This window comes from Branchiostoma lanceolatum, chromosome 1, assembly GCF_035083965.1.
Source record: "Branchiostoma lanceolatum isolate klBraLanc5 chromosome 1, klBraLanc5.hap2, whole genome shotgun sequence".
NCBI classification, from domain to species: domain Eukaryota; kingdom Metazoa; phylum Chordata; class Leptocardii; order Amphioxiformes; family Branchiostomatidae; genus Branchiostoma; species Branchiostoma lanceolatum.
This window is the reverse complement of record NC_089722.1, coordinates 6,456,570-6,468,769: the sequence shown is the minus strand read 5'-3', so window position 1 is coordinate 6,468,769 and position 12,200 is coordinate 6,456,570. Positions and strand designations below refer to the sequence as shown.

Sequence of the window (12,200 nt, the reverse complement as noted above, 5' to 3'; positions counted from 1 at the left end):
TTGGAACCACATTGCTTGATTAAGAATATCTATTCATGTGAAAATACTACTGGGAGCGCATTGTTAGGAGTGACGCCTGGCTGCAGTGCAAAGTGAAGCAGTCTTTGTTGCCATGAAGAAGATACTGCCTGACGGTCATCGAAACGTCGGATGTCATCATTTTCTTGGCTGTGAATAAAGAAATTTGTTATTCAGTCATTCACAAACCTGATGAAAGTTCAAACTATCAACAAATGTCACGTTTTGTTTAGAAGACATGTTTTTTACCTGAAAAAAACCGTAGGCATGACGGATGTGGATGTGGAGATCACCGACCCCCCGGTGGAGGACTATGACGAGGCACTGGAGGCTGTGGAGTCGACACGTGAGCAGCTGCAGGTTGCCGCCTCCACTATCGTCGATGCCATGCAGGTAACTTTGGTTCTCTGTGTTATGCAGTTGCACTTTGAAAATGACAATCAAAAAATAGCTTTGAAGTAATCTATATGCCGTCCAAAGATGTACCCCAACTGTAACATTTAGATCAGCAACCTCTGGCAAATCTATCTCCATAGTCGATAAGATCTATCTCTACAACATCTATTTGGTAACATCTACATTGTAACTCTTACTGTAACATTTAGCTCTGCTACATATTTCTCTATAGCACTTGTGACATCTACTCGTATCTCAATGACATCTATATATGTAACATCTAACGCTATTGTATCTAGCTCTATAGCATCTATGTCTTTAACATCTCGCTCAATAACATCTATCTTTGTACCATCGATGTCTACCTCTGTGGCGTATACCTCAGTCTGTGAATATCTATCACTATATAACATCTCTATAACATCTATCACTATTACATCACTACAACATATTTATGATAATAATCTATAATAGCTATCTCTGTAACATCTATCTAACATCTACACATGTAATATCTATAACATATATATTTCTAACATCTAGCTCTAGATCATAACATGTGTGTCGATAACATCTAACTGTTTGTAACATCTAGCCCTAGCTTCATGCCATCCCTCTCTGTTTTCACTTAGCTGGGAACTCTGAGCAATGATACCGGCATTCAGATCATCAGTCTGGCCATCATAGAGCCCGTACCGACGCCCAACACCACTGAATGGGAGGAAGTCACGCGGGAAGACTCGCAAACGTTTCAACAAGCTGTAACAGTTCAAGTACCAGCAGGGATAGAGGTAGTGTTTTTTTTAAACTTTTATTTCATTGGTGTAGATTTTATATGTTGCTAATTGCATTAGTTCTTTGGCGTGTATTTTTTCTTGCTAGATGATAGATAGCTAGCCCAGGGGTGTGTTTTTAATGTGACATAATGATTGACCAGCTCGTATTGTTATATTTTCAACCTAGATGATAATTGCAGCTGCACTACTTTTCTCACCAGGCATATTGATTGACTGTCACCTATTATAATTAAGAGGCTCTTCATCAGGCACGTTTATTGCGACCTACGCAGGCAATTTGTATCAATCCGCGATACCTCATAGCAAGAGGAGGCATAAAGATCCACAGTGTAGCTCAGGATGTTTAGATCCTTACAGCGTCATTAACTAGATAAAGTGAGAATCAGGACATGAGAGCACAACATGGTGGTAGCGGTGGGATACGTCAGAGCACAACACGTATAGCCTCTTTTTTTGGCTGATCAATGATATCATGGCCCTGTGATCAACACTGAATACAAATTGGTTGATATATCGATATGTTTTATGTACATTTCAGCTGCACACACAGCCAGAGCCACTGCACGAAGGGTCTGAGTTCCCCATCCAACCAAGGCTGCAAGTCTTTGATGACTCGGTAAATGCTGAAACTTCTAATTATGGATTTTACGTCGAAAATGCAATTGTGAAAGAAAAGTTTTAATTGTGGTTTCTAATATGAAGCAAACTTATATCTAGGGCAACAAAGGCATGACATAAAAATTTGTACTTGTACAAAACTATCATAAAAGACAATTTTCGTAAAGAACCCGTTTGCTTTCGTCGATGTAGTAGGCAGAACAACAGCTATTTTCTCATACAGTTATAGCATTTGTAACCCTGCTCCAAAAACATTGTATATCTATGTTTTACCTTAATTTCCAGGGATACTTGGTGATGAACCTCGGTACGGTAGCGTCCCGTTGGGAGGTCCAGGCCACCATTCGCGCCGGAAGCGGAAGTGACTCTCGTGCTCAGATCATCGGGGACAATGCTGTTTTCAAGGACGGATGGGCCAACTTCACCAACCTGGCCATCTCTCACAGTGGACAGGGATACATCATCGATTTTATCATCGTCAAACCTGGTAAGTTATGCATGAAAAGCAGAAGACGGTCTTCGCAGCTGGATCAGCTATACTATATGCTGTACTGTACACGTGTATGTGTAGTGATTACAGACGTTTAGTTGGATGTACAATGCTACTGCTATACAAGTAAATAGTGCATTGAATATGCACTAGTCTATTTTCCAAGTCGTTTCTGCGTTTTTCAATGGAGCTTCCCTAATATTTTTCGGTAAAATAAGTGAAAATGATTTAGAAATATGTTAATCTTGTTTATCGACTACGCTTCTTTTGTTTGTGTTTATCCAGAAGCTGCATCGTCCTTCCGAACAGCATCCAACCCCCTTTACCTGTCAGACCGCCTCCTGTCCGGTAAACTATTCACCATTACAGAGGGTCTGACGGTGGACGAGCCGTTCACAATGTCTGTGGGCATCACTGACGCTGTCACGGGACTGGAAATACAGGACATCGCGTGGAAGGTTAGTCAAAGTTCAGAACATGCACACAAAAAAGCTGCAGTACCAAGACGAGCCGCTAAAGGGCCCAAAAATTGAATAATTTCTTTGGTAGGCTAAAATGTAACTAACATTACACATCAAATATCATAGCAAGCCATTCCTATCTTCTTGGAAGGTTTCATTTTACATAAAAGCTCTACTTTTGTATTTAGAAGTTAGCTATCAGTGTTCAGAATTCTCCCTGCTGCCTAACTCTGTAATCGATAGGGAATTGGGTGCCAGACGAACACTTCAGAGTGCTAAAGGTTTTTTTTTTCAGAGCCATACTTGGACTTGCAGTGTCGAACTCTACAAGCCCTTCCCTCAGAACGGTGACCTGACAGGAAGCACTTCAGTCACCTTTGACCCCATCACCGGACGTGCTACCTTCACGTCAATGACCTTGAACGAGTTCAGTATCTACTACTTCAAGTTCCACATCAGAAGCTCTCCCGGTGACTACGACTTTTTGGTCGAGTCGGAGCCAATCACAGCGTGGCCTGCAGATTACGTCACACCTGTTGAGGAGGACTCTGCTCACGTGACCATGAGGTTTAACGGTGACTATGCCCAGGTGGCTGCTGGGAAGGAGGGGTACCTTGGATCGGCTCTGTGGGTCCACATCATGGACACGTACACAGAGGTCACCGCGGGCAACTTCAGCTTCTCGGACGGTTTGTACTTCTACTTAAATAATATTCTTTTAACGAACTCAAGTTTGCTCAGTGCAATGCCACATGGGCCACTTCTGGGCACTGAGCTAACACTCACTGAAGCAGCAGCTCTTTTCTCTAAGTCAGAAACATATTTATTAACAAACCTATTGATGTCAGACTTTTTTCTCTTGAATGATAGTTTAGAAATGCATCAACTTGGCTAGTATTGACGCATGGAAACGTTTTGCAAGTTTCTAGTAAATCACTTCAGATGAGCAGCGTAAACAAAAGATATTGTACATTTCTGAAATACATTATGACGATTATTATATGGATACGGAATAACATAGTCTCATGGTCCCGAAATTACTAGTTTAGTTCTTGACATTGTCTGTGGTTTACTGAGGATTTTGTCTTTGTAGCAAGTGTTTTCTAATAGCTTTACTAACTTGTTATCATTTTCTTCTAGGGAGCGTTGTTGCCGACTTTGATTTGACGGGTACAACAACTGGAGTGAACTACACCCTGATTGGACTGTGGAATGAGGTGAAAGACGGTCTGACGCTTGTGGTGGAAGGTAACTCTCTCAGAGCACAGGTGTCCATGTTAGTTGATGGAGAAGACTACTACGGCATGGACGAAGGACCACCGGTGTGTTGACCTTTTTGCGCTTAGTTTTTGTCAAACTAGCCCACTAAGTTACTCTCTCAATGACTTAGCTTTTGTAATACCAACCAACCAACCAACCAATTCACTTAATGGTGCGAAAAATAAAGACAGAATCACATTGATCTTTGATCATGTTTCTGTTTTACCTTTCCACAAAGACAAATTACATCCGATTTCTTACGAAATGTTTATTGATATCTTTCAACAAGTGTGTTTCGCTGAAATCACAATTTAATGCACAACTTAACGTAATCAACACGTATACATTCTTGAAACAATTACATGATAAATAGCATGGCTGTGAGTTAACGGTAAACTAATATTCTGCCAATCCTTTTTCCAGGCTGCTCCTGCGGCAGACTTCCCCATCGGTGCGATCATTGGGGTAGTTGCTGTCGTCCTTATTGTGGCTGTTTTCGTCGGTGTCTTCTTTTACTTAAAGAAGAAAAGGCGAGGTAAGCGATCTCTTCTGAGAAACCCTTGAATTGAAAAACGTTATGCAAACTGTCATGTATATGTACATGCACATGTATATACGTCAGCGTGTTGTTGATTGTACTGTTGGATAAAGTTCTTAGTATACAACCAATGAGTTATTACCTGGCGGATGTTTCGGCGACCGTCTGCCACCTTCCTCGTGGTATTCCAATTTTGTTCTACTTCGTTCTGTAGCTGGTGCAATGTTAAGATTGCGGTCCCTAATGTGACTTAGTCGGCGAGGTAGTGACGAATTGGTTTGCTCAAATGACATATGTTATACATATAGAATACAACACGGGGTATTCCGTGTCACCCGAGGTACCAGCCCGACCGCGGGTCGAATCGCCCGACGGCCGTAGGGCAATGCCAGTAAAGCTTATAGCTCGTAAGTTTCATTAGATTTACCAACCTGATGAAACTATTCTCGGATGACCATTTTGTTTCTTTGTCATTTCAGGACCTTTTTCGAAAACGGAACCCAAAGATGAAGACCCGGTGGAACAACCAAGCGGCTCCAAACCCGGTCCTGGCTCCGACAATGGCTCTTTCATAGAGATGAAGGAGCCGAAGACAATGACAGCTCCGGCAGTTCTGCCACCACTGAGGATGGCTCCACCCGGTTACACTCAGCACCTGGTTAAGCCCGTGGCGCTACCGCCCGTGCTCGGCTCGTCCGTGCCCAGACGCGCCTCTGCGGCGTCCATCCTGACCGTGTCCCGCCCAAACTCGGCCGCGTCCCGGTCAAACAGCATGCCTGAAGTGGATATTACTCTGCCAGGGATGTCTCCGAGGGGATCGATTGATCTAGGTGAGTTTTCGACGTTTATTCACATTAAACTCCCTTCGTAGAATGTATTTTTCTGTTCTTTCTGGCATAGATTAGTGAGTCGTGAACATTGGCGAAACCTATTAGAGATGTATATCTACAGCGCTTCCCCAATGTATATGACAAACCCTCTTGTTCAACTTCTTTATCCATTGATATCTAAAAGTACAAAATAATGTACTTGATATCTTTCTATAATCTTCATTACGTTAGGGGCTTCAGCAGACCTTCCCTAAGCCGAAGACCGGCCATTTCCAGTTCATGAGCGGGACCATCGCCGACGTGATGCCGCAGGTTTGGCTAGACTACACTGACCTCGAAGACTCGAGCGACTGAGTAATTCTTCTCAAACTATGCCCAGTGCAAGGATTTTGCGTGACTTAGAGTTTTCAAATTGATAAGCTGATGATTGTTTTGTGGATTTTGGATTTGAAATTTGATTGAAGTACAAAGCACCATTTTTAATGTGTTTCTTCCGGTGTATTAACTAGACTGACTATGTCAACTATTGTCACGAATGTATACACTGTAGACAGACATGTAACCTAGCAATATATGTAATCTAGCGACTGATTATCTAACTTTAAACAATAGAACAAAACCAGATCCAGTTGATTTTTTCAGATATAAGACTAACATGGTTTGATTGGGTGTTACTGAAATTGGTTCAGCATCTAAAACATAGCACACATCGATCGTAGGCGGCCAGGAATAAAGAGTGATAACAGCGCAGCCAAACATGAGAATTTAAAAGATTAAGATTAAGTGAAAAGAAACATGATATTCCTTTAATTTTTTATTCATTTGCAACGGCAGAAAACTAACCGATGCCGTTTATTTTGCGGTGGTATTTGCACTGTGGGAATTGTACATGTACCGGCAGCTATTTAAAGAGTGATGAGATCAAGTTTGGGTGCACATTAAATGACTCTTACACTTTAGATGCTGCTATGGCATAACTGATGGCATAACTGTGTTACTCAGTAATACATTGCGTATATACATATATATTGAATAATCAACAGTATGTTGATGGGTTTGTGTTTATTTTGATTTTTACAATGGAATTCAGTACAACACATGTCCTATATATATCTACAACATGCGTTTCGAAAGAGGGTACTGTGCTTTTGATTGGTGCATTTTGGTGTGCATATTTCATACAAAATATATACCTCGAATTGGTTATTTCAAGGGCACACATCGTGTTATCATCTGTTTAAGTCTAATGGAACAAGCAAGAGAATGCCATTACTCGTATGCCAAGATACATAGTTTGAGTTTGGAGGTTTGATTGTTTTCATGTAAATAAAATGCTATTTTTGAGTGTACTGTGAGAGTATTCAGTAACTGTTAGAGCCGTCTCAGAAGGTCACACCTGTATGTTTACATGTTTGCGATAAACGAAATCTGTTTCAAACTCATCGGCATCAACGGGCGCAGTCATCTTGAGACTGCTGAAACCTACACTACCGTTGTAAATAATGTTGGACACGATGTCTTATGGGTCAGGTACTGAATTCGAAGCTCCTCACTTTTCAATAAAATCGCTATGTCAAGGCGATAAGAGTAGATTTCATTGCAAAGGGAATATATTCTGTGTGTGACTTGGTCCTAAGAATTAATATTTAGACATCTGTACAGCTCGGACAGCTGGTATGCCATAATACGACTGGTGCACAACAAGTGACGGCTGGATGTCGGCTATCTTGGCACAGCCTGGAAACATGAAATAATCATATTAAGAAGATGTACTTAAACAGTGACACAGAGTGATTATATGGTTCATATACTAGTATGATATCATATCTTAAGATATACTGAACTAGGAATTTGTTTTAATCAAAAAGACACTGCACATGTACCTGTGTTAAGCGTACATACCATACGGACCAAATATACGTACTTGTCCTGTACATGTGATACGGACTGGCAATACACAGTCACATACATGCCCTAGGCCATGTGATACGGACTGACTAGTTAAACATACCTGCCTTGGCCATGTGATACGGACTGAATATATGCACTTACCTGTCCTGACCCTGTGATACGGACTGACTAACAAATCGTACACACAACTTGACCACGTGACACGTCGGACTGACTAGTTAAACATACCTGTCCTGGCCATTGCCAGACTGAGTTCATCTGTCAGAATCTGTAGAACCTGCTGGACTCCTTCTGCACCCTAAGAAGAAAACATGAATTTAAAATTGGAAAATTATCAAGAATCCTTTAAAACTGGGGTGATACGGTCGTCACGTGTTGCGGTCATCGAGACTAGCAAAAACTATAAGGCAATGAATCGTCCAGGAAAGAGAGGTAGGCAACAGAAAAGATCGGAGGATGATTCTAGTCTTAGAGACATGGCACAATTATAAGGGAAACACCAAGAAAAACAGAAAACCTACAAGGGTGGAGAAAACTGGTTGCCTGATCTTCTTTGGCGCTCAAATAGTCAAATAAGTAAGACGAAGGGATGTATAGGATAATATAAGAAAACAGCGTTACTGCCCATGAGATAAAACCTGAAAGGTCCGGCTTACATTGTGTGCGAGTCCCCAGAGTGTGGGCCTGCCGATGAACACACATCTGGCCCCAAGGGCCAAGGCCTTCAGCACGTCCGTCCCAGTCCGGACCCCTCCGTCCACGTAAACCTCCGCCTTACCGCCAACCGCGCGGACGATGTCGGGCAGGACGTCAATCTGCAGAAACACCCATTTACTTTTTAATGCCATCAAAAACGGAAATTAACTTGACTACCTGGCGGCAGGAATCAAGAACTAGAAATATGATTTGTATGATTCGATGTTCAATAACATCAGAACGGGTGTGTATTTTGTATAAACCTCTAAGTTCATTGAATAATACATTGGTGACACAAGCAAAAGTTTCCCCTCACCGTTGCCGGTACGCCGTCCTGCTCCCTCCCGCCGTGGTTCGACACCAGGATGCCGTTCACTCCGCGTTCCACAGCCATCCTGGCGTCTTCGGCTGCACACATCAAACAGTTCAGTTATGAAAACGTAGTATAATCATAGAATACCCATCAGATAACGAACAGCAAAACTCATATGTGCCAAGAAGCGAGAAGAAATTGGTTACTTGGTTAGATTAGCATAACTACTATACAACCTCGTGTATTGTTGCTTATACCTTTCTGTATACATGTTTGTCGCATTCTTATTTAGTAATATGATTAACAACCTGTACCTAGACCATCGAGGCATGAAAGTACGTCTTTCATTTAATGATGCACTTACAAAATAGCCTGAGTACCAGCCTTTTTAGCTTCCGTCCGCTACCCTAGCTCCGCTGCGCTACCCAAGCTCCGCTGCCGGCCATTCTGGCCAGACCTATATATTTCTCGCCCTCTAAGTTTTACAGACAAAGCCAGCAGCTCTATATGTTGTGCACTGAAAGCGCAATTGGTCTTGAGAGCCAAGCGAGGAGCGGAGCTTGGGTAGCGTACGGAAGCTAAAAAGGCTGGCACTCAGGCTACTTACAAAATGTCCCTTGGCCATGAACTCCTTTGACCAACTGGCACTTTGAAAAGGCCCAGAGATTGGATGGAAAATGAAGACATCATAGCAAACAAATTTAAGAGCTATACATACATGCTGAAGACCTCAGAGCTGATACGATTGTTTGTTTGTTTGTTTGTTTGTTTGTTTGTTTTCTGTGATTTGTCACATCTGTGGATGGGATTTGATCATTTTTCTGGAGGTGAGTAGAGTAGAGTAGAGTAGAGTTGTTTCGGCCAGGTAGGAACGCCCGTTCCAGTTCAGGACGCTCCTCAGTTCAGCGCACCGTCATCTCATGTTTCTGAGGATGATCCAGAGGTCTGTAGTCGTACATCGTTTGGTGTTGTTTCATATGATTATCCAATCTCTCCTTAAAAGTGTTCGCACTGGGTGCCATTACTACAGTCTCTGGCAGATTATTAGATAAAAGTCAAATAACTGTGTTATTTTATTTTATGAATAATATACTGTTTTCCACTACCTGAGAGAACCCCCTTCAGGACGACAGGCAGCCTGGTGTTGTCTCTCACCCACTCCACGTCCTCCCATGTCGCCGGTTCCTTCACTACAGCTGTCAAACACGCTCGGTACTCCGTACTACCGACGGTATGGGGCGGTTCTACGTCAAAGATATTAGGAAACCTGGCGGGAAAGGAAGACAATACTCTTATGTTTATAAAAAAAGCTTAATGGAGAGTTGCTATCCGACTCAATTGACACGGCACAATCACTTTAACTGCCGATTGGTAAAGAAGTCATTCTCTGTATTTCGTAGTTCAGAAATCTACTCATTTCAATTGAATTGATATGATGAAAAAGAAATCGTGCACTAACTAATATCGGTCGGGTGAGCAAGGACACACTTCCACTGTAATCTACATCATAATATGCCTTCATGTCACCAACAAAGTTAACAGCAACTGTGAGGTTTATACCTGGACCAAAGTAACATAAGGCTATTAGTTTATGTATGCACTGTAAGACATCTAGGTAAAACATATCCTGTTGCAGTTCCCATTTTCCCCGGAAATAAACGCAACTACCTAAGAGGAACCGGGTAAGATCCAGGCGGAGGCCTTTTGTCAATAGAAAATGGGAAGAAAGGCTGGTCTACAGTGAGGAATATGGCGGTGTATCCCGCATGCTCTGCCCGATCCAGCTGGCGCTTCATGTGGCGACGGTCTTTGTAGAACAGCATGTAGAACCAGCGGATTCCGCTAAAAGCCGCTTCAGCAACCTCCTCCAGGGAGTGGTTTGCCCAGGAACCCAGGACCATCCCTGTGTTAATGGCCGCGGCGCCTGGATAGAGACAAATTTTGCCAATCAAGACTTGTGCACATCTTTGTCTAAGCTATTTGCATGCTAAATATCACGAAATTCATTACTTAGTGTTCCTTTCTTGAGTTATCCTCTTTGAAAGACTTAAGCAAAAACACCCATGCAGTTCCAGAACAAGCTGCTAGGGGATCCAAATTTATATCACTTCTCCCGAGCAAAAGATCTATCTACCATCTAAAAAAACCTGACCATTGCTTGTCCACACGAGATATCAAAACCGGAATTTCTGCCGCAGTACCAAGGTCACGCACCAGGAGGCCATAATTGACCTTTACCTTTTTCGTCCCAAGACCTACCAACATATTAGATATCATCACAATCCATACAGAGGTTCTTACGTTATGCTGACAAATACACAGAAACATTTAATGGGTTAAATGGAAGAGGCTACAAATTCACGGGGAGGTATGCTATTTGGTTGTCTTTTTTTTTTTTCGCAGTTATATATTTTCCATATGATTGCACTTATAACTCACCCTTGGCGGTCGCCAACTCCGCCTCGGGATGAGCGAATCGGTGAAGGGCAGTTGGCCCGATGGCTACCGGGATATCCAGCCTGGTCCCCAGTACCGTTACCGAGGTGTCCCGGATGGACGCGTCACGCAGGTTCCGTGGGATGAGGCGGTATCTGAGCGGGATGTAACGACATGCGCATGCTTAGAACTTAGAACTTAAGGTATAGAAATACGGATATAACCAATCTAGAAACAAGTGGTTTTGGACGAACAGAATCTCTAATCTACACAGTGATGGTTTACATATAAATGAACTGTGTACTGCTGGTGTACTGCATATAGATTTACATAGGGGACTAGTCAGTGCTATATTGCTCGGCCCTTGGGACTTGCGTTATAAGGGCAGTAATTCGCCTAAAAGTCAAAGGCTTAAAGATAGTTCCAATATCCAGTAATGTGGCTTTTATTGGAAAATTACGTATTTTAGGAGGTCTAGTATACTAGTAGTTTGGAACTGCTTATCTTATGATATCATAAGGCCGACTAGTGGCAGTAGCGCATAGTGATAACGTTAGTACAAAGCAAGGCTCTCTGCGGTATCCGGTCTCCCGTTCCTGGACGGAAGTTTGTCGCTTGGCTCTCAAGACCAATTGCGCTTTCAGTGCACAACATATAGAGCTGCTGGCTTTCTCTGTAAAACTTAGAGGGCGAAGCTTCGAAGAGAAATATATAGGTCTGGCCAGAATGTGCGTACCCTGACATGCGCAGCAAGGATAATGGACTAACTTTATTACTCGACTGTAGACTGTACAATGTATGACAACAATGACAAAGCAATCAATACAGTAATGCTAGTGTAATCCCAAAACTATGGCTACAAGAATACGGACGTAAATGGCGTATTGACATAATGTAGGACGGTAAACGTTTCTGTCTGTTACAATACCGTATTCTCTCTTTTGTAAAGCTCTACATATGTATTGGCCTAAGTACGTGGATATGGAGTATATCCTCGCGCGAGTTTACCACCCCCCGGCAAAAATAGACACACCTGAAAGTAACAACGGTGAAGTCAGTGCTGTGAGGTCAACTCCTTACCGTCTGTAGGCTTCAAGGTTATCTTGGCACGTTTGTCCGTCCACAGGACGACTGAAATACGCCCAGGCATAATCCGGCAGCTTCGTGCGTGCAGACTTCTCAACATCTGCGATAGAAGTCAGAGCGGCCGTAGACATCGTGGACTAGACACGAACGCAGAGTACGTCATAGCAGAACCGTGGCTCTCCTGTGGCGGGACTCCGACAGCTACTGGCGGGGTTGGTGGTCAAGGTCATCATGTTTTACTTCCAGGTCACCCACTGCTAGCCTGTGTTTACAGGCTTTAAGGGATAGGGTCGGTAACTGTCGGGCGGCCGCTCGAGGAGCGCGATTTAATCACTACTATTTCAGGCGCC

The 12,200-nt window shown here is 42.9% G+C and overlaps 3 protein-coding genes across 3 annotated transcripts in view; 2 read left to right on the top strand and 1 right to left on the bottom strand.

The window, feature by feature from the left end:
- The window catches only part of LOC136426565 (fibrocystin-L-like), a 56,241-nt gene extending 54,348 nt beyond the window's left edge, over positions 1-1,893 (top strand). Inside the window, exons 67-69 of the mRNA XM_066415269.1 lie at positions 284-411; positions 1,047-1,205; positions 1,750-1,893. Of these exons, the coding sequence (XP_066271366.1) occupies positions 284-411; positions 1,047-1,205; positions 1,750-1,893 (431 nt within the window). The remainder of the gene's footprint in view (positions 1-283; positions 412-1,046; positions 1,206-1,749) is intronic.
- A 226-nt stretch (positions 1,894-2,119) lies between these two features.
- On the top strand, positions 2,120-7,000 carry LOC136431264 (uncharacterized). Its single transcript, XM_066422592.1, has 7 exons — positions 2,120-2,316; positions 2,605-2,777; positions 3,076-3,469; positions 3,921-4,102; positions 4,464-4,575; positions 5,058-5,408; positions 5,640-7,000. Exons 1-7 carry the CDS (start codon positions 2,127-2,129, stop codon positions 5,660-5,662), a joined length of 1,425 nt encoding a protein of 474 aa, XP_066278689.1. The 5' UTR covers positions 2,120-2,126; the 3' UTR covers positions 5,663-7,000.
- Positions 6,208-12,168, bottom strand: LOC136431291 (2-Hydroxyacid oxidase 1-like). The gene is made up of 8 exons (XM_066422626.1): positions 11,845-12,168; positions 10,768-10,919; positions 9,997-10,252; positions 9,435-9,595; positions 8,332-8,423; positions 7,976-8,134; positions 7,548-7,617; positions 6,208-7,145 (listed from the first exon to the last, which is right to left on the bottom strand). The coding sequence occupies exons 1-8, from the start codon at positions 11,979-11,981 to the stop codon at positions 7,048-7,050; spliced, it is 1,125 nt and encodes a 374-aa protein (XP_066278723.1). The 5' UTR covers positions 11,982-12,168; the 3' UTR covers positions 6,208-7,047.
- Between the last annotated feature and the right edge of the window lie 32 nt (positions 12,169-12,200).